We start from the raw sequence: 26,409 nt of genomic DNA on the forward strand, positions 1-26,409 counted from the left end.
AAGCAGGTGAACCTGAGGTCAGAAAAATTATATCAATGACCACTAGGTTCCCTTCATTCACTGGATACACGTCACCACACATTTAAATCTTAATTAGCTGTTAGGTAACAAGGAGTTTGATCTTAACTAGCCAGGTAAACGTTACACTGACTGGATAATTACAGACCTTAAACCTGAGGTTATCTGGATAACTCCTTACACATCAGTGTAGCTCTGCCTGTAGCTTCTCACTGCCAGCAGGGGGCATCCTGTCTGAGGGTTGACTAACAAAAAGGAAAAAGAGAAACTGTTAGAATAAACCCTGATTTAATAAAGCTGAATTAAACAACAGTGTCACGGTCACAGTAGGAGTTTAACAAATAAAGTCACATTAACAAACCAGCGATTGTCTGATGAGAATTTCAGCTGAAAACGACTGAATTTCTCAAATTTGGTTTTTGTCTTAACTAAATTGTTTCATGTCACATCAATGATCAAATTTAGCTTTTTTTTCTATGCAAAATCTGCAAAAAGGAAAAAACTAAAACTATCCTAGTCTACGTCGCAACATCAGCATTTCAACTCATAACCACGATTCAGCTCGTTTCACATTCAAACATTCATGATAAAATGCTACACAAATAGAAACATAAACATTCACAAAGTTTAGGGTGTGGTGCCAACACCATGTTTCACAAAAAAAACCCAGGTTGACTTGGTAAAGGAAGCTCAACAACATTTCAGAATAAATTTAGAATTTTAGGGATTAAAGTTGTGTCTTTTAATTAATTTATCTTAGTTTAATTTATGGTTTATTTACGACAGACACAGTTAAAGTGGCATTTAACTGAATTTGTGTATTTCTTTGGGAAAAAGTTTGTATGTTCTGTAAAATTGAATATGGCAAATCAAATTTTAAAAAAAATTGTAAAACATATTGCAGAGCTTCACACTACCAGCAGAGGGAGTCCATGTGCTTCAACACCACTCAAGTCGCTATGGTTCTGCAACAATTATGAGATGCTACATTTTCATTCACTAAGCAGTTTAGAAACTTTGTACATTTTAAACAGTTCCTCGTAAATTCCTGGTTTCATTCCTCTAGTGCCTTTTTCAAAATAAATACTGACGTAAAGGGAAGTTCACGGAGCACATGACGTCAGTGACGTCAAACATTTTGACCCGGTGTCTCAAAAGCGCTCTCCCGGACAGTGCAGTGACAGAGGGGAGCGTTCGAGTCAACAACACAACTTGTCACATCCTGATCCTCTGAAAATCTCTGAAAAACAAGTCTTAACGTTTCTGCCCTCTAGCGGACAGGATGATGTAGTGCAGCACCTAGACCCATGTACTCCATGTTCTCGGCAGCTGGTGAAAACGTAGGATTAGGACTAAAGGAAGTGGATGAGGCTTGAGGCAGGAAAGTTGCCTGGTACTCTGGGTTATCTAAATTGTCCCCAGTGGCCTGGGGTAGAACGTTCTGAGGGGTGTTCAAGTATTCAGGTCCTGCAGCTTTTGCTGCCTCATGGTAAACTGGTAGAGAGGCTGCACCCCAGTCCAGATTTAAGTCCCTCTGGTGTGGACTGAGAGCCTCAGAGAGTCTGCTGCTGCTGCGTCTGGTTTCATCAGGTGTCTGGTTCATGTAGTCTGCAAGAAAAACAACTGTTCATCTGCTAACTAAAGGGTGGGTTTCTGCTTCAACATGGGTTAAGAGTTCATTACTGTCAGACTAAACTAGTCTTTATATGCTATGGTAGGATAACACATTTGGTTTTACTTTTTACTTGGTTTTAGTAAAAGTTAGTTTGGAGTTAGTCAGGCTACTGTGGATTACTTTGGATCAGATGATATGATGTAGTCTAAGTTAGAATTCTATCGAGCATTCAGGCTGATCAGTTTGGTTAGTTTGGTTAAGTTAGAACAGGTTAGATGATTTAATAGTGAGTTCCATTAAGTTCCATTCTTACCATGATCCTCTTTGTCCAGTTGGTTTTGGGTTGGATCAGTGATATATCGCAGAGCAATGCTGTTTTCTCTGACCATTCGACCATTCTGACAAAAATCAAATCAAATGTTTCTTTAAAAACCTGATCTTAAGAAGGTAGTTAGATGGTCTTCTTTGTATTGACTACAGTGAAGTGTGAGAGTCTGCACCGTGGCACTGCAGGGTTGGTCCTGGTGGTTAGTCAGGCCTTTGTACGGCAGCAGATATTCCTCAGCGTCCACCATGTCCCCAGTATCATCAGCACTCAGCAGACGGGAATAAAACCTTCTGTCTGATGGACTGGGAAGATTGTCCTGTGACAACAGGTCAAAGGGAAACTGTCACCAAATCCCATCAAACCAGACAGACCCTGATGGGGTATCAGAGAGGGCTGTACCTGAATCACTAGATATTTGGACGGGTCTCTGGCCATTTTAGAAAATTCCACTGTCAGCTCCCTGAATTGGGGACGACTGGACGGATCTATCATCCAACCTGAGGTCAGGGAACAGGCCACGGTCAGTGTGATCACTGCTGCTAAATGTTTTAGCTCTAGGTTCTGACTCACATTTGACCATCATCATGTAAACGTCAATGGTGCAGATAGGCGGATGTGGCAGACGCTCTCCCTGCTCCAGGACTGTAGCAATCTCACTGGCTGGGATTCCATCATAGGGCTTTGACCCAAAGGTCATGATTTCCCACACCGTTACTCCTGGGAAACAAGATTATTTAAGTCAGAATTAAACCCAGCTCCTGCATATATAGAATGTATCATTTATTTTATTTGGAATTATACGTTTGTTTTTACATTTATGATTAAACACTGTAACAATCTTAGAAATGGAAGGATAAGCCTGTGGATTAAGACTATTATTGGGGATTGATCTGACCGTAGCTCCACACGTCACTCTGGTGTGTGTACGTCCATTGAAGGATCGACTCCAGCGCCATCCACTTGATGGGAACCTACAGGAAGTAACCAACAGGAAATGCATTCTAAGGTCAAAAGTCAAATCTAATTTTTTTTTTCTAAATTTGATATTTGATATCTTCAACAAACACTTATATTATTAGAGTAGCTCCCCCTGTTGGTTACCTACAAAAGTGCTAGGGTAAATTATAAGCATTCAGAGACACAGTTATGTATTAACCTTAGATTCAAACAGAAACAAAGGAAGAAAAAAAATCACTAAATACTGTCCAGCGGAGGGTAAACCAAACACACACACCTTTCCTCCATCTGCGTGGTATTCCTTCTCATTGGCGGTCAGCAGCTTTGCAAGACCAAAGTCTGTAATCTTGACGTGGTTTGGATTTTTGACCAGGACGTTTCTTGCTGCCAGATCTCGATGAACCAGGTGACGATCCTCCAGGTAACTCATGCCCTGTTCACAAGAACCCAAACACAAAAACAATGTCTCTGAAATACTGATATGTAGCCCAGATGAGGAACAGTAAATCGTTTTTTATTTTTTATAAACTAGAATTGAAATAATCTACCATGAAATGTTTTAGTAAATAAAAAATGTTTGAATTTAATATTTTCCTTTTCAACAGTAGTTAGTGACTTTGAAAAGTTAAAATATAATGCCTCATATTTAATAATTAAAAAATACCTCATGAGTGTGGGGAGAGTTCAGTTTATCTCTCTCGTTGTTCACACGTTTTGTTTTAATTTAACCACAGGAGGGCGCTACAGCTGACCTTGCTGTGAGAGATTTTCCAAGAACTTAAATATCCCCATATTGATCTTTAGACAGATTAATGTTTAGCCCACAAAAATAAACAGTGCTCAGAGATCAAACTAAAGAGCGTACAGACGGACTCCTTGGGTTCATGAAATTAGATTTATAAACAATTAATCCTGGAATTCCAAAGCCCAACAGAGAAAACCAGTATTTATTATCAACACATGCTTTAACTATGCTTTACACACTGTTTCCAGATGAACCACAGTGAGACAAACCACATTTGGCAATAATGAATTAGTAGTGTCTGTGCAGGAAAAAAAAGAAGAACAATGTATTTCCGTTTAGACGTTCTCTACAGTTGTTGTATCTCTGTTAACAGAAAAAGTAAAAAAAACTAACCTTAGCAATCTGGACACACCAGTTGAGGAGCCACTGAGCACCGATGTTCTCCCTGTGGTGTCGTAGGTAGTCCAGTAAACAGCCATAAGGCATCAGCTGAGTCACCAGCTGCACTGACGACGTCAGGCAGATTCCAAGAAGACGACACACGTGTGGGTGATCAACACTGGCCATCACATACGCCTCCTGGAAAAATTAAAAAATTGAACTATATTGATCCCATATTTGAAAAATCCTTGTGAATTCTTGTGTTAGCAGCAGACATGTTGCTAACAGGCTGCCCCCAGCAGGTGCCAAGCATGTGGTTCCTCTGGGAATTGAACCCAGGATTCTCTGCTCTGAACACACAGATACAGATGATGTCATAAAAAAAATGTAACAAAAGTTTAAAAAAAAACTAAGAAAAAAATAGTGCCATCTAGCCAAAAAATTATCAGAAAAATAAATGTAACTTTTACATCATCTGGAACATTAATAAAAGTTAGCAGTGAAGCTGCAGTTAAACACACTGCCACCTATAACAAATAAACTAAATTAAGTTAGCAGTGAAGCTGCAGTTAAACAAAACATTCTTACCTAAAACAAATAAACTAAATATTTGTTCAAATTTCTCTTCAAATAGTTTTTCTAAACATTTTTGCTAAAAACATGTTTAGAAAATATAAAATATAAAACACAAAGTTATGCAAAAAGAGCCCTCAAACAAACTGTGGTCAGATTATTGCATAAATCAGTCCAATATAAGGAAAAAGGAAAGAAAAAGTCAGTAGTCAGGAGGAGGAGCCTCACGTCCAGAACTTCCTGGTTGGCCTTTGGAGATGCAGCTTCTCTGAGAACTTTGATGGCGACCGGAATCTTCACGTTTTCTCCTTCAGGAATCCACAGACCCTGGAAAACATGACAACATGATGTTTAGGACGGAATCATCCTCCAGCTCCTCAGGAAGTGACATCACGACTGACCTTATAGACAGTTCCAAAGGCTCCAGAACCAAGGACTCGAACCTTCTTAAACTCGGTCTCTTTCAGGATCCTCAGCAGGGCCTGGTTGGGAGCCTCCCCACTGGGAGTCAGGGGCTCCACCAGCTGAAACACACAGGCATCACCAGTGACATCACACACAGGAACAGTTCATGTATCAACAGATTTTCCTTACCTCCCTCTCCTGTAGGAGGCGTCGTAGTGTCCTTTTTCTCTTGATTTGTTTTCGGCGCAGCAGCACAAAGACAAGAAGTGACAAAATGAGAGCGATCAGGAGTGCGCTGACCACACCCACCGCCATGGTGGAGTGTTTGACAGATCTGTGGTAAAAAAAAAAAACAGATGGAGAAAATTAAAAAATATTTATTAAGAAGTGAACGTGATTTTTTTTAAAGATGATAGTGTTTTAATACAGAATATTTACCCTTTACATCCGGACAGTCCAGGACAGGTACATCTGCACACACACACACACACATACACACGAACCTCACATGAACCTCAACAGAATCATATAAATAAATAAAAGGTTGTTGTGTTACCTGACTATTACTAAGCACTATTAGAACACATCTCTTAAATAAGACCCATTCGACCCATATATATTTACTTTGAGAAAAAGGCAAAAAAGTATTTTTTTCAGCAATAGAACTTTAATATAAACACAAAATGAAAAGCAGAACAGGCCATAACACAAAATATAGATTTGCAACAACCAATCCAGCAAATCAAACCAAAATACCAAATCAGAGTAAAAGTCTCTGTGTGCAAGAACATGCATGTGTATGTGTGTGTGTTTAGATGCATGTGTGGCAAAAAGTGACACTTTTAGTGTGTTCTTTGCAGAGATATTTCTTGCACTTGAAGCACAATACGTTTGTCTTTCTGTCCTTACTGCTTGGGCAGACTTGACACACCTTTCTTTTAGAATCAGGTGGCCTGAGTGGGGTTGTGGCTGTGGCTGTTCTGGTTGGTGTTGAGGCAGGGCTGACTGAGGAGGAAGCTGTTGTGGATGCTCTTTGTGTTGCTGAGGGGGTTTGACCTTTGGTCATAATTTCAACCAGAGCATTTTATAATTTAGTGAAAAAAAATTTTTTTGTTTTATTTTGTTGAAATAGAGGTTCTTGACAAAGTCAAAAAGCCTTGACGCAATAAACTAATTTACGTGTTTTTTAATGCATTTAAAACTTGGAAACGGGTCGGTGCTGAAAATAAAGAAAAGTTAATAAGCCCCAACATGGCCTCACCCCTCAGTACAGTTCTGGTCACATGACTGACACTGGCCTGTGGAGTCTGCATATTTCCAGATCAGGGTGTCTCCATCTCCGGGGACACCGTGAGGACAACGAGGGACGCAGTGAGGACCATCCATGACATGAGCACACTGAGAACACTGGTCGGGCCCCTGAGGAGCAGGAGGAGATGTAGAAGAAAGGGAAGCAGGAGAAGACAAGGCAGAAGAAAGGACAGCAAGAGGTAAAGACTTAGTAGTTGGAACAGTTTTGCTAGTAAGTTAGTCATTGAGCAGATACTGACTGGACCGTGGCAGGTCAGGACCCCAGTCTTCTGTAGACACTCGGAGTGACACAGGTTACAGCTGTTGTTCACCTCCACCTCTCTAGGGGTGCTGTAGAGAAAAGAGAGAGGGGACATCTGCTAAATCAGACTGGAAACAGCAGTAATCTTTATAGGTGGCAGTGTGTTTTCTCTCTTACCCTTGCAAGAGGTTACAAGAGGACACACAGCGCCCCCTGCGGTCAAAGTGTCTACAGGACACACACATGTCTGGACCTGGTCCCCAGCAGCCTTGATCTGAACACTGAGCATCACAGGTTTGGTTCTGTTTTTCTGTCAGATAAAGAAAAAGAAAAAAATCTCATCCATCTCCTTCATCTCCTCCTCTGTCACTCCCGTCGGCTGACACAGATGTCAGAGTCTCACCACAGACGTCCTCTGCTGCGTTGCTGCGTAGAGTGACTTTCTGGTCACCAGTCCTGAAGAGGCGTATCCACAGGTCTTCTCTGGTGTAGCAGAGCTCAGGGTTGCCACGCACCATCACTAGCCCGGCGCTGACCTCCTTCAGAGAGCGCAGGCCTAACCAGCGCAGGTGCTTGGCCCGCACCACCGCCACACTGTACTGTCTGAGGGTTTTACAGGCGAGACAATCAGACAATGACAGCTGGAGAACGACGACAACAACAGGGGCTGCATGTGAAACGTACGAGAATGTCGTTCTTCCTCTGATGATCTCTAGGTTCTCAAACGCAGACAGAGACGTCAGATTCTCCGGCCACGACTGGATTAGCAGGTAACCTGTGGTGTCAGATTATGTCTTTTCTCCATGAAGGAACACAGTTCAGGGTTGTTAACAAAGTAACAAACTTTGGTTTTACCAGTGATCTCCTTGACTGTCCTGAAGTACTCCAGTTTGCTCTGATCCATGGGTGGGATCTTGTAGTGAGCGTCCCTGCAACAGCCAATCAGAACAACATTAACATTAAAACACATGGTTTTTGTAAGGCCAGGTAATCAGAATAATTCAGATCTGATTACTCTTGTGCTGCGATGGCTGAGCTGATGTGTGTTAACTGTCTGACCCTGTGAATGTCGTTTCGATGATGGAAATGTCGCCGTTGATTTTGGTGCAGTTCCTGAAAGATTCAATGTTGGATGCGTTCACTGCCATGCTGTTAATCAGAGCGCCCACGCCGATTCCATCACAAGCTGAAGAAAGGTACAAACTTAGAAGAGTGCTCAGATCTTTGCATTTCCGACTGAATAAGCTGCGCATTACAACATGTCAACAGTCGTCTGTGGAGGACTGAGGTTGAGCTGTGTCTCCAGGTCTCTACCTTTGGGACAGGGTCCATTACAGGTCTTGCAGCGATGAACTCCGTTCTCCTCCACTTCATACATTCCGGCGCCACAGGATCGTACACAAGAACCACCTGTTACCACATAGTTATCTGCACACAGAGACGTCACTCAGGTCAGTCCCGGGGTGTCACTTCTTATTGCACATCATACTCCATTTAGGTGCTTAAATATTAAAGTTCATACGTGGACAGGAAGTAAGGCAGGTGGCGCCGAATGTGAACTTTACTTTGGGGTTGTTGACAACCTGATGGGTATTTCGGTCATAGATGGTTGGAGGAGGACACTCGTTTTTACACGTGCCATCATCGTTGAACTCTCGACAGGCCTGAGGAAGAAAAAGGAACAGCGTTCACCACCGAGGACGTAACAGCGTGGACGTGAGGAGGCAGCAGTGACACTGACCAGACAGTCGGTGGCTTCATGTCCAGTGCAGCCAGCGGCGCAGTGTTCATTACAGCAGTCTATGGGTTTAGGACCACGACATCGATGACTGCATTGTTCGGCACAGTGTAGTTTAGTCACTGAGTTTTAGAGCCGGTGAGAGAGAGAAAGAGAGAGAGAGACATAGACTTAGAGGAAGGTTTAAAGTTAACAAAAATAAAACTCAGAAATAAGAGTCAGATTTACATATCTGGCAGTGATCTGGCCCAGCTGCCCAACAGGAACCGCTTACACACCCAGGGTCACACTTCTCACCTATGAAAACACATACATGCATGTAAAAAAAACAACGCATCCCCCGTCCCCCCCACAGTGTCATTTGTAGGTCACATTTATTTTTATGGCTCTTACATTTCCGGTCAAATGTTTCGTTCTTGAAAAAAATGCTAGGGTTGGGGTTGCTCTCATTGTCCATGATGTCCCACCACTGGATGGTCTCAGTGTTGCACAGCAAGGGATTGTGGGTAATCTTTACGCCTCCTTTCAGGATCTCTGTGAGGAAAATAAAAAAAATAAAAAGTGTATTAACAGGAAGGATAAAATATCCAGTAAGTGGCGTTGTGGAGTAGATATAAACAAACAGATGTTTGTCTTCAGGATTGACTGTCCTGCCTGCAGTCCAGATCTGTCTCCTACTGAAAAGTGTAGAGTAGGATTCAGGAGAGAATCAGACATGGTGGTCACTGACTGTCGAGCAGCTTCACTGAGTTTTTTCTCTTCTATTTTAACTAAATCGATTTTAAATAAATTTGACGGTGACATCTCAGGTTGTCAGCAAAAGTCATGTTTCTGTTTGCGCACGTTGTGAATCTGTGCATGACAACAGTTAATCTTGGAGTAGAGAGTGCAGGTGTTGTCCAATACCAGAAGACACTGCAGTGTTGACTGAAGCTCTTTTTAAAATAACGTATCAGCCTCACCCACTGTGACACGCCTCATCTTTACACACACTTACAGTACGTCTTATACTGTAAAAATATGGTACTGAAAACTAAGTGCACAGTCAGTAGGTCGATGTCACGATGGTAATGACAGTTAGACCTTGCTCTTGTGGGCTACAACTAAATCTGCACACCTACAGTAAGTGTGTTGTGTGTGTGTCGTACCAGTCAGGCTGCTGAGTTGCAGCTGCTTCAGGCCGCTGCTGTAGCCTTGTGTGACAGAGGAGTGGTTGTAGTTGGAGACCACCAGCAGAGCGTACTGACCCTCGTAGAGGTTCCGTCCTCGGATCAGCCTCAGGTTGACCAGTGGGATGGTCGCCACCTCGTTCATGGCAATCAGAACGTAGCCTCCCACTTCCTGGATGGACTGAAGAAGAAAAAAGACAAAACGAAAAGATGAAATGTTGGAATTAAAAAAGGGAACTTTTGCATCTTCATCTTCGGGTTCGAGCGTCTGACCTGCAGGAAGGACAAGTCCTGGTGCTCCCGTGTGTGCGTGATCTCCAGGTTCTCCAGCACCATCGTACAGTTGGCGTACATCTTCACGATATTGTTGTAGTGGTTTTCACGAGTTCCTAACTGGGTCATCTGATTGCTCGTCCCCTGACACACTGTTACACAGGAGGAGAGAAGCAGCAGTGAAGCAGAACCTTCTGAAGAGTAAGAGTGGACATGAACCAGGCGTTGAGACATGACAGAGATCTTCTGACCAGGGTTATGTTATCATCATTTTATTTCCATTCTTTTCCCCTCCATCCATAATAACTGTCATTCTTCTGAGCATTAATTTTCTATTTTTACACTTCCAATCCTTTCTTCTTTCCTCTGGTTATATTTATTATTCCTTCTTTCACGCTTACATTTTTTTTCCTCGTATCTTTCACTTTTTTCCTTCTATCTAAACCTCGCATTCTCTTACAAACTTTATTATCTCCCCGTCTATTCCTCATTTCTCTGCACCTTCTCTCCTCCTCTGTCAACACTTACCGATCCTGTTTTTTTTTTTTTTTTTCATTCTTGATTTTCAGCTCTGCTCCACTGAAAACACACACACAAACAGCTCTCTGTTCAGAAACAGGTCGGATCTGTGTGATGGCCAGTGGAAATGAAGTTTAAATTGACACCTAATAAACATTTTTTGGTGTTTGTGGTGAAGGGGAACGGAGGTAAAGAATTCACCCTGTTGTGACACGAGCAAAGAGTTTAAACACATCTCTGCTGCCTCAGGTAGCCTATAGGTAGTTCTTTTTCACCTCCACCGTAAACGAAAAATAAAAAGGAATAAAAAATATCATGTAGAAATAGAAAGGAGTACGGTCTTTATGTGGCAGAGAAGATTTTTTTTAACCTGCGTTGCCCTTGATTCCTTCTTACACAACATCACTACGTATAAAAAGTGATTTAAAGAAGCTCATTATGACAACCAGAGGCTCACACAGAGAAGTGTATGGCTGTAACTCAGAAGATAAGGATGGTACACTGACAACATTACAACATTCACAGAATGACACAAGAAACTGCTGCGTGTTCCCCAGAATACTTTTGGTCAGAACCACTCCCAACACTTTTCACCTGTTTGTCACACAACGTTTTCAAACTGAGGCCTGTCACAAGAGGTAAAAATTCAGTTTACTTTCAGAAATTCATGAGAAAGCACGTCCCTTCTCCGTCCTCTCATTGTCTTCAACGTAGGATCGTTTGACACGGGAGTGATTGACGATATTTTAAACATTCAAACCACTCCAAAAAGCTTAGTTTAAACCTGGCTCTAAGTGATTTTCTGACAGGTGTGGAGGAGCCTTCGAAGGAAATAAGTGTTTCGTAACCTGAGAAAGAGAGATCTACAGAAAGATAACACACACACACACACACACACACAATCCTTAAAATGTGTTGCAATAAAGAATGTGTAGGTGCAGAAACGGATGACTGTCTCATTAATCTGAGGTTCTGTGGGAGTACACATGACAGTGCTGTAACCGGTTAGTGAATTTAACCGCTTTAGCCAGGTACATACACTCAAATTGATTGATAACCGCGTGTGTTTTTTTTTTCAAGGGTTGATTCAGTTAAAGTAAAATGTTTGTGGTCTCTGACCTGCGGTGACCTTCCCTGAGGCTCAGTCACCTCTGCTCTGGTCAAAGATTTTAATGCCATTTAAGTGTTTTTATTGATCTTTATAAAATGTCATGTGACACAAACACAACACATGACATGCTTTCGAGCTGAGCTTTATAAGAAAATGTTTTCAGTGACATTTAGATGGTAGCTGTGGTAATAAATGTGAACAGTGATGCATTCAGTGACTTTATGGAATATTCTATATTTATTTTTTGGAGTTGTTTTGAACCAGAACACATTTACTGAATTTAACATTTTAAATGAATTGAGGTTTGTTAGAACTGTGTTTTAGTTGGACCTTTATGTCCTGACACAGTGCTGTCATAACAGGAACACAGTGGCCTTGTCCCACACACACACACACACACACACACACACACAGTTCTGTAGGAATGTGTCGAGCAGCTGAAAACTCTCACTCAGCAGGTTTGAGCCTCAGTTTCACTCTGGCTTCTGAGTCTCATTGCTCTGAAATTTTAAAAGTTTTTGTTTGTCTCTGTAAAAAACCACTGTGAAAAACAACAACAACAACAACAAAAGAGAGATAACAGTAAACAACAAACGACGAACGTCATGAAACGGACATCTGTTTTACTTTGACTTTTTTGACTTTTCTCATAAATCTTAAACTTTAACTTGCTTTAATTTGTTTTCTTTACTTTTTTACATTGATTAATGATCATAAACTGCACTCTGCTGCCTCATAATTCCAGTCAGGTGTCCTGGACCCGCCTTTGCAGACAGAAATTCAAGAGATTAATGTCAAGGGTTTCATCAGATCAGAGTTTTTTCTGCTGTCATCTCCTAAAGTTTATGTGCTGAGTTCACTGACACACAGAACGTCTGAGAATTTTGGTCCGAGGGAGAGAACTGTGTCTGTGTTTCAAGCTAAATGGAACATCCTGTTTTTTAAACACTCTGTATGTGTGTGTCCTGCCTGCAGCATTTAGTGTGTGTTTGTGTATTTCTGTGTGTCTGTGTCGTGTATGTGCGCATGCACGTGTACAGGTTACAGCGAGATTCTGCTTGTTTCCCTCTCTGCTCCTGTTCACGGTGAATTCCACAAGTTCAACATCATGAGGCGAGGATTAACTCTCAACATTAGGAAACACAGTCCTAGACCTAGTCTCTGTTTGTTGTTTTTTGTAACGGGTGATTATTAATAATTGATCAGCCGACTTTCTGCACCAAACCTGTTAAAAGTTGTCAGTTGACAGTTGTCGACATATAAAAAAAAGATACTGTTGTCTTTGTGAAAATGAACGGGATCTAACAGTGAGCCCTGAGGGACACCACAGTCTTGACTTATGTCACTTACGTCTAAGTAATAATAATAATTATTATTATTTTAATAATTTGAACATTTCAATTTTTACCTTACCTTTTGTCCAACATTCATTTGACATTTTGACAAATTCTGACTTTCTGATCTGGTAACTGCACATAGAAAACTGAGATAACTATCATCTTTCTTGTGGTTTACTGTTAGTTTTCCAAAAGTGCTAACCACATTTGATAACATGATCTGAAACATAATTAAAAACTAAATGGGACAAAGGAAATTGAAAAGTGTTTGTTCTCTGAGGGAAATCGTATTCAGCTCATTTGTTAATTTGGCTTCAATGAACATCTAGCGGTTGCTCCAGGTGACCTCTGACCTCAAGGGTTTGACAATACAATGCAATACAGGAAGTTCATACGTAGGTTAGAGTTGGCATGTTACAGTATATATAGAGAGAGAGCAGGTAGAGCAAGGTAGAGCCTGTATAGTCCTGTCAACTCTTTCTCAAATTCATTATTGACATTCTTTACATTCCTGCGCTGAAAATCTCCCAGGCTGCACTGCTGCTGCTGCGGTGCTGGCAATGGCAACAGTGGCAGCAACTTCAGGTCACACCTGTTTATTCTCACTGTATCAAAAGAACTTTAATTGTTTCACTCAGTGAGTCAGAGGTTGATGTCACAGAGGAGAACAAAAAAACAAGTGAGGTAAACGCTGCGTAAAAATGTTCAGTTCCAAAGATATCAAAATGTTCTGATGACGTATATCTTGGTGATGACAAAATGTTGCGTTGCAAAGTCTGCAACACCATGTCAGACAAGTCACACTAGAGCTAACACTTCAGCTCTAACTGCCACTAAAGAACATGGTCATCCTAGAAGATTATATTTATAATAAAGATTAAAGTTGGTGTCATTTTCTGGGCCGTCTCTCAGCTATCTAGAAAAAAAACTTCAGATATTTTGAGCTATCTCTCAGATAAATCGCAGCTATCTCTACTACGCTACATTTGAGCTAACCATTTAGCTATTGCTAGAAATAGTTTGTTATATATATATTTTCACTACATGTTCATATCCATTAAGGTAATGTTTATACTTTATATTTTCACTACATGTTCATATCCATTAGGGTAATGTTTATACTTTATATACAGTTTGATAATCACAGTTTTACTATTGTTAGGCTCCTCCTTCTATACATTTAGTTGTTTTTTTATTAAAAGTTTACCTTTACTTTTTGTCAAAGTTGATTTTTGGCTGTCTATGTATATATGTGTAAATATAAGCTATTTTGAACATACCTTTAAATTAATCTTTGGCTGAACTTCATTATTGATTTCTATACATTTTCGTACTTGCATTTAATCTTTTATTTTATTTGTAAAAATTCAATTAATAAAATGAAACATGTTGTTGATCAAAACTATGGAACCTGGTTCCACATATTGGTCCAAACTGAAGTTCTTTTGTCTTGTGTCTGATTATTGTTGTTGTTTGGGGGTCTGTTTGTTAATACTGTTGCTACGGTGACTGCAAACCTCCAACTATTTTTCTGTGGAAAGTTTCACAAACATTCACAAACTCTCACATGCTGCCAAGGTCTTTACAAAGTCAAACTCCAAAGGGACAAAAAAAAAAAGCGCCCTCACACACACACAAACACGTGTTTGCAGACTGAAGGTCAGTACTGAGGAGTCACAACAGATTCTTCAAACGAAAATGACAAAAGATAAATTTGCCAAACACAGAACATTTAAAATATTCTAATGTCCTGCAAAATCAATCCTTCAATGTCAGTTCGACTGGTAACAGGTTTGAAGTTTGTCAGAAACAGAGGGAGTTCTGAAACATCCATACGTCCCACGCCAAGACCAAAGAAGGAAGTTCAATTTCTCATTATGAACATTTCAAAGTCCCCTACTATAGTTCCTACATCAGGAACATCTGACCTTTGAAGGACCTGTCTCCTTAAAACCTTTCTGACCTTTTTAGAGTTCATTACAGACACCAGAGGAACCTCCTCTAACTAATGCAAAGAACTACTCAAAAACTCAGCACTCAATTAGCTGAAAATCCAGCCATAAATATATTTCCATTCTTGCTCCTCATACCATTTTCTTAGTTTTAACCTTGGTTTAATCGGGAGAAAGCCTCACTGAGATTAAAGTCTCTTTTACAACAGTGACTTGACCACTTGTCCTACTCGGATTACAGACAAAAGTTCCAAAAATACAAATCAGTAGCTTCCATTATAATCAGTAGACAGTACAGAGATTGAATTAGGCGAAACATCTGCAGCCAGGAGATTCTGTTCTGTTTCCAACTCATCAACAGTCAGGCTTCCAAAGAAATTCTTGGTCAAGAGAGGCATTATTTTAACAGTTTGCTTTGTGAATTTTTCCAGTCAGATGGAGCAGTGGGTGTAAGACTGCAGAGTTTTGGACAGACAGTATATTAAAATATGTTGGTACTTTTAATGTGAGAACATAACATTCCCTGACTTTTCCCTTCAGTTCCTCACAGACAGTCTGCAGTCGCTGGAACCTCTGGAAGAACACTAGATGGGGACACAGACATCAAGTAAACAACAACAACAACCACACAACAGCACTGTTGTCGGTAGAAAACAATGAAAGTTACACAAAGTCAGTCTCCGAAAATTCTGTCTGTAATCAAATTGTTGACAAGACGCGAGAGAGGGTCAGCTGTATTCAATAACACACACACACACGTACACACACGGTGTGAAGAGTTGGGCTCAGCCATTCTTTGTTTATTCCTCGACTTATTTTGTTTTTTTCAGCACAACTGTGGTTTCAGGCAGCAGAGACCAAGTCCAAATAATCCAATATTTACAAAAAAATTCAACACGATCAGTTTCCTCTAGGGTTAAGAAGAAAACCCTAGAGGTAAGATTTCTTTGCTTCTATGGATGAAATTGGTCCTTCTATAATTTTTTTTTATTATGTCAACTTCCTATTGAAGGCATTTAAAACCACAGCGTAAAAAAAGTATTCTATCTGAACTTTGGACAAAGAAAGTGTACTGTGGATGTCACCTGAAACATCCTGTATTTGGGGCCAGTTCTGTTTATTTAGACTACTTTTGGTTTGGACTGTTGCAAAGCTGCGGTCAGATTCTGGCTCACATTGAGCAAACATCGCTGGAACACACATGTAGCCATCGTTCACCGTCACGGTCGTACAGAACGAACATGTCAAACGTCAAAACATACCGAGGACTGTTGAAATATTCTCATTATCGTCGTCATCACCATTATTAACAAGACTTTTTTCTTCGTGTCACGTCACTGTTACACAAACACTGACGGTGATAAGAATAAGCAGTTTTACAGTTCTGAGTGACAGAAAATGAAAACACAGGAGCAGAAATAATGATGTGGTGCTTATTTTACTAAAGTGTGGTTTATTTGTTTGTTTACGTGGCTGTGAGATTAATTAGCCTTAATCTTTCAAACCCTTGATTTACATTAGATTTAAGGTTGCATGATTATTTCAACTCCAATTTCGAAAAACTATTTTTTTTTCAAGATCAAAGTGTCATTGTATTGAACATATGTTGTGGTTAAATGTGGTGGCAATAAATATCAATACAAATTGGAAACAGATTTGACAGGAGCCAGAACTGGCTGTTAAAAATGTTACACTGACTGAGAGCAATAAAAATTGATTTTTAAGAAAGTGCTGACAGGCCAAATAAAAACTCCAGGATTGATCCCACCATCAAAATACTGTGTGTAAACACAAGTAAAAAAGAAGAAAGTCTGTGTGCTACAAGAAAGTGTAACAGTAAAAATTATATAAAATTATATATGTATGGATATGTACTTAAATGGCGTGGATTAAAATTCAGTTGATATATGAAGAATAAAATGGAATTTGTGGGTTTTTTATAAATACATCTTGACTTTTTTTAAATTGATTTTTGCATAATAATAATAATGTAGCAGTATAATAACTGAACATTTAAACAGGGCAGTGACTATTTTTAGTGACGTCTTTAAGAGTAACTTCAAACTGGTTCGTTTAAATCAACAATCAAAGTTTCACTTCCTGGTGGTTCATTAAGTCAGAATTAAAATGTCATTCAATCCAAACTTCCCAAAGTTAATTGTAAATATCCAGTAAGTGTTGGGTTAAGTTTCAACAGAAGCAGACTCTCTCTCTCTCTCTCACTCACCTCCCTTGTCCAGGCTGGAGCAGCAGCGCTGACCGAACAGCAGCAACAGCATTAGCAGCGCGGGTTCTCCTCCACGGACACTCCGCCTCATCCTGAATCTGGATCCTAAAAGTCCTCACTTCTTAAAGTCCGGCTCCCCAGTGTGGACACGCGGTTCCTCCATGAGCTGCAGCCGAGAGAAAGAGCCTCAAAGCTGGGGAGTGAGTGAGAGAGGGAGACGGAGGGAGTGAGGGAGGGAGAGAGAGAGAGACAACCAGGTATAAGGTCGGTGACAGACGCAGACTGAGTCGCAGTGAATCTGAGAGACACAGAAGGAACCGACGCACTACGCACCTTCACGGTGTCCAACAGAAGGAACCGACGCACTACGCACCTCCGGAGTGTCCAAACCTCTCTCTCTCTCTCTCTCTGTGTGTGTGTGTGTGTGTGTGTCGGTCTCCCTGGTTCACAAACCTACAAACAGAAATGTACTGATTATAACACGATAACAGTATTTATAACTATATTGTCACAGAAGTGCTGGAGGAGTAATAAGTAGCACTCGATTACGATATTACTACCGATGAAAAACTAACCTTATTAATACATTCGTACGACTCGATGCATTACAACGATACGCCGACATCGAATTATCATAACCGATACACATTTTTACAACTTCTGCATAAACACACTAGTAAACATTAGTAATATTACTTTCTAGAGTACCTTCTATTACAAGGGTGTTTTCACGTCTTTATAAACGTGATTTCTCACCCAAATTAACACTTCTATGACTTACTGTATGTAGACAAGTGCAAATTACCACATCGTTGTGCAACAACCCACCAGTATTAGCTCAATCACACAGCAGTGCTTGTTAGTGTTTCCCACATGACGTCAGAACTGATGAATACAGATTATAAATATTATACAATGATGTCTACACAGTGAGTCACTACTTCTCACTTAATCTTTAAACTATCTTTTAGAAAAACTTGTTTTTTTACTCTGGCAAAGACTCAGTAAAGTTATTCAAACATAACATTCTGTAACAGTGTTCGTACCTGTGTCTTTTTCTGGGTTTTTGAACACATCGCTCTCAGTTTTTATACAGCCCAATAAAATGTCCTCGGTGGATTATTTTTTCTTGTATGTTGTTTACAGACAGTGTGACAGAATGTCGCGGTGCAGAAACACTGAGGTCATTGAGCTCTGACCTCAGCTCAGAGCCTGCTGCTGTTCACCTGAGAAAACATGACAGCTCACAGCCACATGAGACAAAAAAAAAAACATAACATGAAAATAAAACATGACATAAAACATGTATGTGTAGTTCAGGAAGAAAATCGTCAGTATATGTTTTTGTTTCTTTACATTTGTGACTTTAACAAACTTTGGTTTGTGGTCGAACAAACTGTCAAACCGTGCGTGAGCTGCTTTGGCTCATTAGTTCAAGGAGAGTTCAGTCTCAGAACAGGGAGGAAGAGGAAGATGTGGAATAACAAAAAACAGTGAGAACAGATTAGAAAACAAGAGATTGGACAGTGAACTACAGAGTCCTGTTGGATCAGAAGGACTACAGTTACAGGAACAACCGTTTTCAGACTTTCAGTGAAATAATGATCGAACAAATTCCGCATCAACTAAAGTCTACAATATCTAACATTATATGTTCTCTGTCAAGTGGTATAACTCACTTTTCATTCAGCGCCACACAGCAAAAGCTAGTCTATTGCACCCTCCAGTGGTCAGAATTGTAACATGTAAACTCAGCGACTTTCCTTGTGTACATTAAATGAAATACAGTTGGTATTTTTCCTAAAATTGATAAATATGATGTAATGATGATCTTAAGCTCATCTTTTTTTATATAAAACAATTATTCTGCAGAGGGATCCTACGTTTGAGATGTTTTTTCTTTAACAAATTGTTTCATATTTTCAGAATTTTAGAAATACTGTTTTAAAAATGTATTGATGTTTAGAAAAGCATTAGGAAAAAACGCTGTTCTTCTTCGTGGTGAAATTATTTCGATTTCGGGAGCAGTCACTCTGGGAGGCCCCCGTCTATTACTGTAACGCCCCTGCTGCTCTCCGAGAGCCAAGACTCTGTGGGCGTGGTCTGTGCTGTCACGTGGTTCGGGCCTTTGTTGATGTGAATCAGTGTAGAAGAGGAAAAAAAAAATCCTCCAGGTTTTGACCGACATCCTGTGTCCTTCCTCCCCGGCTCAGAGACGCTGCTATACGGCCCGGGCTGTTCCTGAAGCCTCCAGAAAACACACACTTTCATCGGGATCTTTTTTCCTCCTTCTCCGCTGTTCGTTCTCTCTGCCCGGGGATCGTAAGAGCGAGGCAGCGGCCGGGGGATGGAGGTTGAGGCCGGGTTTCGGCTGTAGAGGGGGTCGCTCTCTGTTGTGTGTCTGTGTTTAAGAGTGTGTTTCAATGTGTGTGTGAGATCGGCTTTGTTTTTATCCCCTCGGGTTTTTTCGTTTTCTTCGGGGACACATGGACTCAATCCGGACATAAAGTTTACATTTTTCTTTCTTCTTTTTTTTTTTGGAAACACATTTCCCTCAGAAACACAGGCAATCATTTTCCTTCTCCTTCCCCTCCTCCTCCTCCTCTTCCTCCATCATGGCTCCTCCAGCAGCAGCAGGAGGCCGCTGCTCCTCCTGCCTGTCCAGCCTGCTATTCCTACTGCTCCTCCCCGCAGCTCACGCCTCTTTTCCCCGCAGCGGCAGCAGCAGCAGCAGTGGCGGGGACACAGGTGAGACACCTGGACACGTCAGCTGATGCGGGTCACTCGTGCAGGTCACACACACAGGCTCCAGGTGTTGTCTTTGTCCATCTGTTGTCATGACGACAGCATCGTCAAAATGAAACAGATTTGATGAGCAGATTTATAGCAGAATGGTCACCATAGAAACGGATGTGCAGCGGCGTGTGCATTTGTGTGTGTGTTCTATTTCAGGGTTAATGATAGGGTGTAGAACCAGGGCGAGGTCAGATGAGGCCCGCATCCCCTGTTCAGTGTGTTCATGTGTGTGTGTGTGTGTGTGTGTGTATAGGGTATTTACAGACAACTGTATTCTGCACTGACCACTCTGTGAGCGCCCCCTGCTTCTTCAAATTAAAAATCAAAGACTGGCTTTAAGTAAAAATGAAAACATGGCTGCCAAGGAAAAAAGAGAGTTTACAAACGTTACAAAAGACGCCGCTAATAAAACAAACCTTAAAAATCTTTTCTACTCTTAGGTTTACAGATTAAGTCAACACTTTAATACTCCGTGACCTTGTGTTTTTGTTCCACTAATGTTTACATGTTTTTATCATGCTTTAAAAAAAATAATCATGGCACAGCTTAACGTTTTTATCCACTATATTTCGTGCACCTCAGTACTAACTGTGCAGGCTGTTTATGTCCCATCAGAAAACTGTGTTGTGTTTGTGTGAATTATTCTAAAACACACAAGGTTAGACAGACACAGAGTGGGTGGAGCAGGGTCCACTGTCACAGAGGACTTCAGACATTTTAAGGTCTGCTCCACCTGGACTACGTTACGTCTAATTTGGTGTGGCATTTGTTCACTCAGGAGTGTTGACCTTTAGTTCGGGTCCTTCATACCATTTCCGACCAAGAGCCTCACTTCCCAGTGTAGATAGGTTAGGATGGAATCCACAGGGCAGGCTGTGTCTCTCTTCTCCTGTCCAGACTGAATCCACACATTCTTGGATGAGTCTTGTGCCACCAGTCTGTGTTGTTCTCGAGGCAGCAGAGAGATAATGAGGTCATCTGAGCGTAAGAGGACGAGGGAGCTAGAGTGACAGAGAGAAAGAAAGAGAAAGAGATGGGGTTGTTCATCTTCGCCTCACTGAGCTGTCAAGGATGACAAATCTTCTGCTTCACTCACCTTTCATCTCAACTCGCCTTACAACAGGGCGAGTTAACAGAAATTAAAATTTAAAGGGAGAGTTCAGGTTGTTTCAATTGTGTGTTTTCTTTTAAAGGAACTTAGTAGTAAGTGCTCTGTGAGCGCTAGTGCTGCTGGAACCAGTCTGAGACACAGAGGCAGGGACAAACAGCGAGTAGAACAAAAACAAGGTTGAGGAGAATATATATATATATATATAGATGTATATATATATATATATATTATATGGGAAACAGAAGCAGGAAACCAGCTGCTCCTCCATAAAACATCATAAATGGTTTGACAGTTGTTGATTCACTGCTGCCTCCCTCACTAAGTTCAACTGTGGTATTTTGTGTCTTTATCCTTTAAAGTCTTTTGTTCATGTTGTTCATTTCCTGTTTGGCGTAGGAGACTGGCTGGTTTTCAAACGATGCCCCTGGTGTAACAAAAAAAAAACAAAAAACCCAAACCTAATAAAACCCATGTAAGCCCACATGTTGTCAGGGTGTGAACGTCTCCACAGACATGTCTCTCACCCTCCGTAAACAAGCTCTAATTGGATCCTGCTCTTACTAGGTTGTCAGATGACAAGGTGGTATCCATGGAAACCATGCATGATTGAAACGCTGCCTTTTCAGTGCGAGTGGGTGTGTGTTGTGTGCCCATGTTCTTGTGCGGAGTCTCTGTGGGAAAATTATTATATTTCTATTTTAGGTATCTCTCAGGTGTCGTTATTCTCAGTCCTGGGAACAGTCTGTGTGTGTGTGTGTGTTCTGGCTGCTTCAGCACTCTGGTATTCACCAATTACAGGGGAGGCTGGGGTCACGACTCCTGTAATTACCTGCCGTAATTGGCCGACCTGCTTACCCAATCGACCAATCAGCCGCCTTTGTTTAATTACTACCCTAGATGATAGTATCTGTGTGTTTGTTTCTGTGTGGTAAGGATGGTACGACCACATGTATCTGAGGTGTCTTCATTAAAATCACAATGAAAACCTCAGCAGGTTGATATTATTTTAACATTCAACTTGTAGTACATGTTTTTTTTTATATTTCACTAATTTGACTCTTTTTAAACACAAGTTGTATAATTCACTGAACACTTCCTGTTTTCAGAGAAACAGGCACAACACACAAACTCCAGCTGATCACTTTAAAGGGAAATGTAAAAAAGTGTAAAAGTGTGTACAGCAGGGACAAAACAATGACAATAAATGGTCTGTGTTTGTGTTTCAGATTTGTCAGAAAAGAAGAGCGACTTGCGTTTGTGTGACACTGGGACGTGTCGTTTTGGAGGAACATGTCGCGAAATTGGCGTCGACATCAAGTGTGTGTGTCAGTTCCATGTGAGTTTCACTCTTTCACACACACACACACACACACACACACACACACACACACACACACACACACAATCATGTGCTCTTCCACTGTATGTATAGCGTCAAGGACGTTCCGTTCTAAATGCATGGTTTTGTGCGTATGTGTGTGCGTCACAGTGTCATCAGAAGTACGTGCCAGTGTGTGGCTCAAACGGAGACACGTACCAGAATGAATGTTTCCTGAGGAGGTCGTCGTGTAAGAAGCAGAGAGCAATCAGCCTCGTGTCGGAGGGACCCTGTTACCACGGTAACTCACTCGACATGAACGTCCAAAACGTTAGGTGCAGCCAGCTGTAACTGTTTATCTACACTTGTCCACTAACACCTGTGTCCTCTCATCTGTGTCGGAGCTAGACACCGGGTCAGGATCTGGGGACGGAGGTAAACAACGACATTTTTATTTCACACAGTTATGGCTTCTTAGCAACTCATTAACCATAATCACGATGCTGTGTCTGTAGATGACGAAGGCTCTGGTCGAGGCAAAAAGGCTTCGAAATGTGGGATCTGCAAATTTGGAGCCGAATGTGATGAAGACTCCGAGGACACACTGTTAGTTTTACACACATGCACCTTTATCTCACCTCGTCTCCCCACACAAACTGAACATTTTAGCTCACAGAGACGTGCTGTAGGTGTTGACGTTTGTGCAACCGAGGTACAGCTGAACAAAGGACTTCAAACACAAAGAAACACATTTAAACTTAGTGACGGCAGCAGTGGATCCACGAACCCTAACGACTGATTTTGTGCAAAAGATGAACAACAATAATATATTGACATAACTTTTGTGTGCGTGTGTGTCTGTGCAGCTGCATGTGTAACATCGTGTGCAACGGTCACAACGATAACCCAGTGTGTGGCAGCGACAGCGTCACGTACGACACGCCCTGTCATGTCAGAGAGGCGTCCTGTCTCAAACAGCTGAAGATCGACATCAAACACGTGGGACGCTGCCAAGGTGACGACGATACACACACACACACACACACACACACAACATACTTAAACAAATATCAGGAGTGACCAACGTCAGGTTAAAGGAAGCACTAGTGGAGGAGGACAAAGAGGAGGACAAAGAGGAGGACAAAGAGGAGGAGAGAGTTTCTCATCTATAATGAAAGATGACGTGACCTAAATCAGCGCATGTACACACACACACACACACACACCCAGAATAAAACATTCCTCTTTGTTTTAGTGTCGCCTTCTCTTTTTCATCCCCTCCTCACTTATATCTATGTTTTTTGAAGTAAATCATTTTAATTTATCATTAAAAAAAGGATTAATTTTCCATAATATTTGTTGACATCACTCATTCATGACCTCCTGATGTAATGAGTGTTAGAAACATGAATTCTGTCTTCTTGTGTCTCAGATAAAAACAGGAAAGACGACAGCATGAAACATAAACCTGACATCTACGGTAAGAAGCTCCACCGTCACTGGGTCCGCCCGCAGTTTTTGTTTGTCAGCCAATCACGAAACAGCATATTTTTGTTTCTTATTTGTTACTGCAGCCGTGTCAAAGCCTGGAGAGGGAGAGGGGTTTGTAGACATCCCAACGCCCTGCCCTGACGACTACGCACATTTCTGTGAACATGGCGAGTGTGAGATGAGACACAACCTCGCCACCTGCAGGTAACTGCTGTATCTGCATTTGTAGAAATCAGTATAGTGCTCATAAAATATCTCAATTTGTACTTGAGATTCTGGAGGCAGCAGCTAATATACCATTGTAAAACATATAGTTAAACAGACGTTATTACGAGGAAGCAGAATGTTGGGGTGAATAATAGATTTAACCTTAGATGTAAAAATGATCTAACCTTTGACCTGTGTGGGTGTGTTCCAGGTGTGAAGCAGGCTACGGTGGCTCTCAGTGTGATCAGCTGCTGGATTTCAATGTTCTCTACGTTGTCCCCAGTGGACAGAAACTGCACTACGTCCTCATCGCCGCCATCATTGGAGCCGTGCAGATCGCTGTCATCGTGGCGGTGGTCATGTGCTTCACCAGGTTTGTGTACACACAGACGTGATAAGAGAGAAAAAAAAGTAATGTCAGAAGATGAAACAAGAAGACATCTGATTTTTTTAAATTCGATCGTTAACTGATAGGAACTTTATGGCTGTATTGAAATAAAAGGTTTTTCACGTCCTTATCACATGATTATGTCATGATAATAACATCAAACTGCATATGTTCATTTGAACCTGAATCTACTGTTGTGTTCTGCAGGAGGTGCAACAAAACAAAACGTGGACGGAGACAGAAGCAGCACCTCGGTCACTTCCCGTCAGGAACTTCCTCCAGGATGATGTAGCGAGCTGCTCATCTTTTTGGTCAAAGCCAGTTTTTTCTTAAGTACACACAGGTGGACAGCAATTTTTAAATGAAAAAATATTTCCACTTTTTTGGTGCCTCTTCCTTTTTTCTCTACTTTTCGAAAGATGTTTTTTGTACGCGGCCTTATTTAAAACAGCGTCCTCCATGTTGGATTTGTGTTATTTTCTGCATAAGTGGGAGCGCGTGACACGTTGATCCTCAGACTCTGAAACACTGTGGATTCTCAAGAATGGAAAATTGATTTGTCAAATTATTTACACTCTGTTTCTTTGGTGTTACCCTGTGGGAGGTAGATGCTCTTTGTTTACATGATTTTGGAAGGAAAAATATAATCTTTTTTCTTAGTTTTTACTGCATAGGGTCACATTAAAAAATGAAATTGAATTTGGCTGAAGTAATGTTGCGTTTCACTTGAGTACGGACCTAACTTAATCAACCAAGCATTTCAACATGAACTTCCCCTTGTGAAAATGTGTCAGTTACACTTGGTTTAAACATTTCACCTACAGTCACTGAAATGTAAAGACGATGTATATATTAACACTAAAGTGTACTTCAAGAGAGAAACTTCAGGAAGTTTAACATGAACAATATTGTAGCAGCTACTTTTTTTTATTCAAAATGTAAACCAGAAACTTTCACACATGCCACTGATCATAATTACAGATGTAGTTAAAATCAGGGTGTGTTTGATTTGAATATCCTGTGTGAAACACCGTCATGTTTTGTGTTGCTGCACTCTTGAAATTTTCACATCAGATAAGTCCGTTCATACAATATCAATTCTCATTAAAATGTCAATGAGTTTACAGTTTTTGGTTAACAGTTTACTTACTTTTGTGACCACTTTGTTTTTAAGACCTTAACTCTGCAGGGGGCGTTTTATGTGAGGACCCCCGCCCATGTTTCAGTGCTGCATTTTAAAGCAGTCCCTTTTTTTGTAGTCTGTTTCCTGTAATATTTTGCTACTTCTCACAGGGTAAAAATGATCATGTGACTTTATTTCATTTTTGTTTTTTTGTTTTTTTAAGATGATAATGAGACGCACCTGAAAACCAAAATGCTGTTTTTTCTACTGCTCACTACTATTGATGATGATAATGATAATAATGATAATAACATGTACAGGTTGGTATAATAATTTTTTTTCCTGACAACTTTTCAGGAAATAATTCCAGTTGTTGTTTTGTTTTTTGACAAGCTGATAATAATTTAATTGTTCTATTGTTTCTTTTTTTTTTTTATATCTGATATCTGTAACGTTGGTACAACATGTCTGTTTTTGGTCTTTGTCAATGTCGTGTGGTAGAAGGAGTAGACGAATAAGCTCGACCCTGATTCACTGACAGTGATGTGACGTCGGTGGGAATCTGGTCTGAATTAATTGTAGTGCGTCCTGCATGAAACAGTGAATTTGTTGTTTAGACTGTACTGTAGCTGAATTAGAATTAAATTATGATGTTTGAACTCACTGTGTCAGTTTTGTTGCTATTATATATATTTAAAAAAACTACTGCAACTTCATTGCAGGAAACTCAGGTTTAAATCTTTTGTTTAAAATTGGTTTGTTAACTTAACAAAAGTACTACTTACCGTAGTAGTTCGTAAAATCCGCCACAAGGTAGTGCTGTAGTGACTCTGAAACAGAAAAACGTCTGGTCAGTTAATTGACTTGTAGACACGTTGACATGACTTTGAAGAACGCACCCACCTGCAGCAAGGGGGATCAAAGTCGAGCGCTCCCGGTGGCTCCTAGTGGGACAGCACCTAAATATAGTGGTGACGGCAGGATAAAGACAGGCAGCAGCTGCTGGGGGGTCCCCTCCCCTCTCCCTCCTCCTCCTTCCCCTCCTTCCTCACCTCCTTCACATGCAAACCATACC

At 40.9% G+C, this 26,409-nt stretch overlaps 2 protein-coding genes and 1 long non-coding RNA gene across 5 annotated transcripts; 1 reads left to right on the forward strand and 2 right to left on the reverse strand.

Moving 5' to 3' along the window:
• Positions 1 to 289: 289 nt before the first annotated feature.
• LOC103377298 (melanoma receptor tyrosine-protein kinase-like) lies at positions 290 to 17,195 on the reverse strand. The gene is made up of 27 exons (XM_008308058.3): positions 16,901 to 17,195; positions 9,755 to 9,906; positions 9,461 to 9,662; positions 8,706 to 8,846; positions 8,541 to 8,609; positions 8,316 to 8,434; positions 8,097 to 8,238; positions 7,889 to 8,002; positions 7,634 to 7,760; positions 7,430 to 7,503; positions 7,259 to 7,349; positions 6,978 to 7,177; positions 6,752 to 6,884; positions 6,573 to 6,663; positions 6,284 to 6,441; positions 5,461 to 5,493; positions 5,212 to 5,356; positions 5,019 to 5,141; positions 4,846 to 4,944; positions 4,057 to 4,242; positions 3,196 to 3,351; positions 2,857 to 2,932; positions 2,532 to 2,678; positions 2,361 to 2,458; positions 2,134 to 2,277; positions 1,947 to 2,031; positions 290 to 1,626 (listed from the first exon to the last, which is right to left on the reverse strand). The coding sequence occupies exons 1-27, from the start codon at positions 16,989 to 16,991 to the stop codon at positions 1,289 to 1,291; spliced, it is 3,534 nt and encodes a 1,177-aa protein (XP_008306280.1). The 5' UTR covers positions 16,992 to 17,195; the 3' UTR covers positions 290 to 1,288.
• Positions 17,196 to 18,866: 1,671 nt separating this feature from the next.
• LOC103377296 (tomoregulin-1-like) lies at positions 18,867 to 26,075 on the forward strand. Its single transcript, XM_008308056.3, has 10 exons — positions 18,867 to 19,648; positions 22,034 to 22,143; positions 22,297 to 22,426; positions 22,534 to 22,560; positions 22,641 to 22,731; positions 22,992 to 23,140; positions 23,558 to 23,605; positions 23,700 to 23,820; positions 24,035 to 24,196; positions 24,419 to 26,075. Exons 1-10 carry the CDS (start codon positions 19,516 to 19,518, stop codon positions 24,501 to 24,503), a joined length of 1,056 nt encoding a protein of 351 aa, XP_008306278.1. The 5' UTR covers positions 18,867 to 19,515; the 3' UTR covers positions 24,504 to 26,075.
• LOC103377297 (uncharacterized) lies at positions 19,597 to 26,362 on the reverse strand. 3 transcript variants are annotated; one of them, XR_003049402.1, is made up of 5 exons: positions 26,120 to 26,356; positions 24,009 to 24,187; positions 22,345 to 22,548; positions 20,485 to 20,697; positions 19,597 to 19,729 (listed from the first exon to the last, which is right to left on the reverse strand). It is a non-coding gene; the product is annotated as an uncharacterized LOC103377297 (long non-coding RNA). The 3 variants fall into 3 exon arrangements; XR_521393.3 differs by having other exon boundaries at positions 19,647 to 20,697; positions 26,120 to 26,164; positions 26,238 to 26,362; XR_003049401.1 differs by having other exon boundaries at positions 19,647 to 20,697.
• Between the last annotated feature and the right edge of the window lie 47 nt (positions 26,363 to 26,409).

This window comes from Cynoglossus semilaevis, chromosome 3, assembly GCF_000523025.1.
Source record: "Cynoglossus semilaevis isolate Cse_v1.0 chromosome 3, Cse_v1.0, whole genome shotgun sequence".
NCBI lineage: Eukaryota > Metazoa > Chordata > Actinopteri > Pleuronectiformes > Cynoglossidae > Cynoglossus > Cynoglossus semilaevis.

What these genes read in the sequence shown, in the direction of transcription:
- LOC103377298 (XM_008308058.3), bottom strand. Translation starts at nt 16,991, where the DNA reads ATGAGGCGGAGTGTCCGTGGAGGAGAACCCGCGCTGCTAATGCTGTTG. An exon ending in CTGCCTTACTTCCTGTCCAC is followed by an intron (nt 8,003 to 8,096) that starts GTATGAACTTTA and finishes CTCTGTGTGCAG; the next exon opens with ATAACTATGTGGTAACAGGT. An exon ending in CCAAATATCTAGTGATTCAG is followed by an intron (nt 2,278 to 2,360) that starts GTACAGCCCTCT and finishes CTGTTGTCACAG; the next exon opens with GACAATCTTCCCAGTCCATC.
- LOC103377296 (XM_008308056.3), top strand. Translation starts at nt 19,516, where the DNA reads ATGGCTCCTCCAGCAGCAGCAGGAGGCCGCTGCTCCTCCTGCCTGTCC. An exon ending in AGTGTGTGTGTCAGTTCCAT is followed by an intron (nt 22,144 to 22,296) that starts GTGAGTTTCACT and finishes TGTGCGTCACAG; the next exon opens with TGTCATCAGAAGTACGTGCC. An exon ending in CACAACCTCGCCACCTGCAG is followed by an intron (nt 23,821 to 24,034) that starts GTAACTGCTGTA and finishes GGTGTGTTCCAG; the next exon opens with GTGTGAAGCAGGCTACGGTG.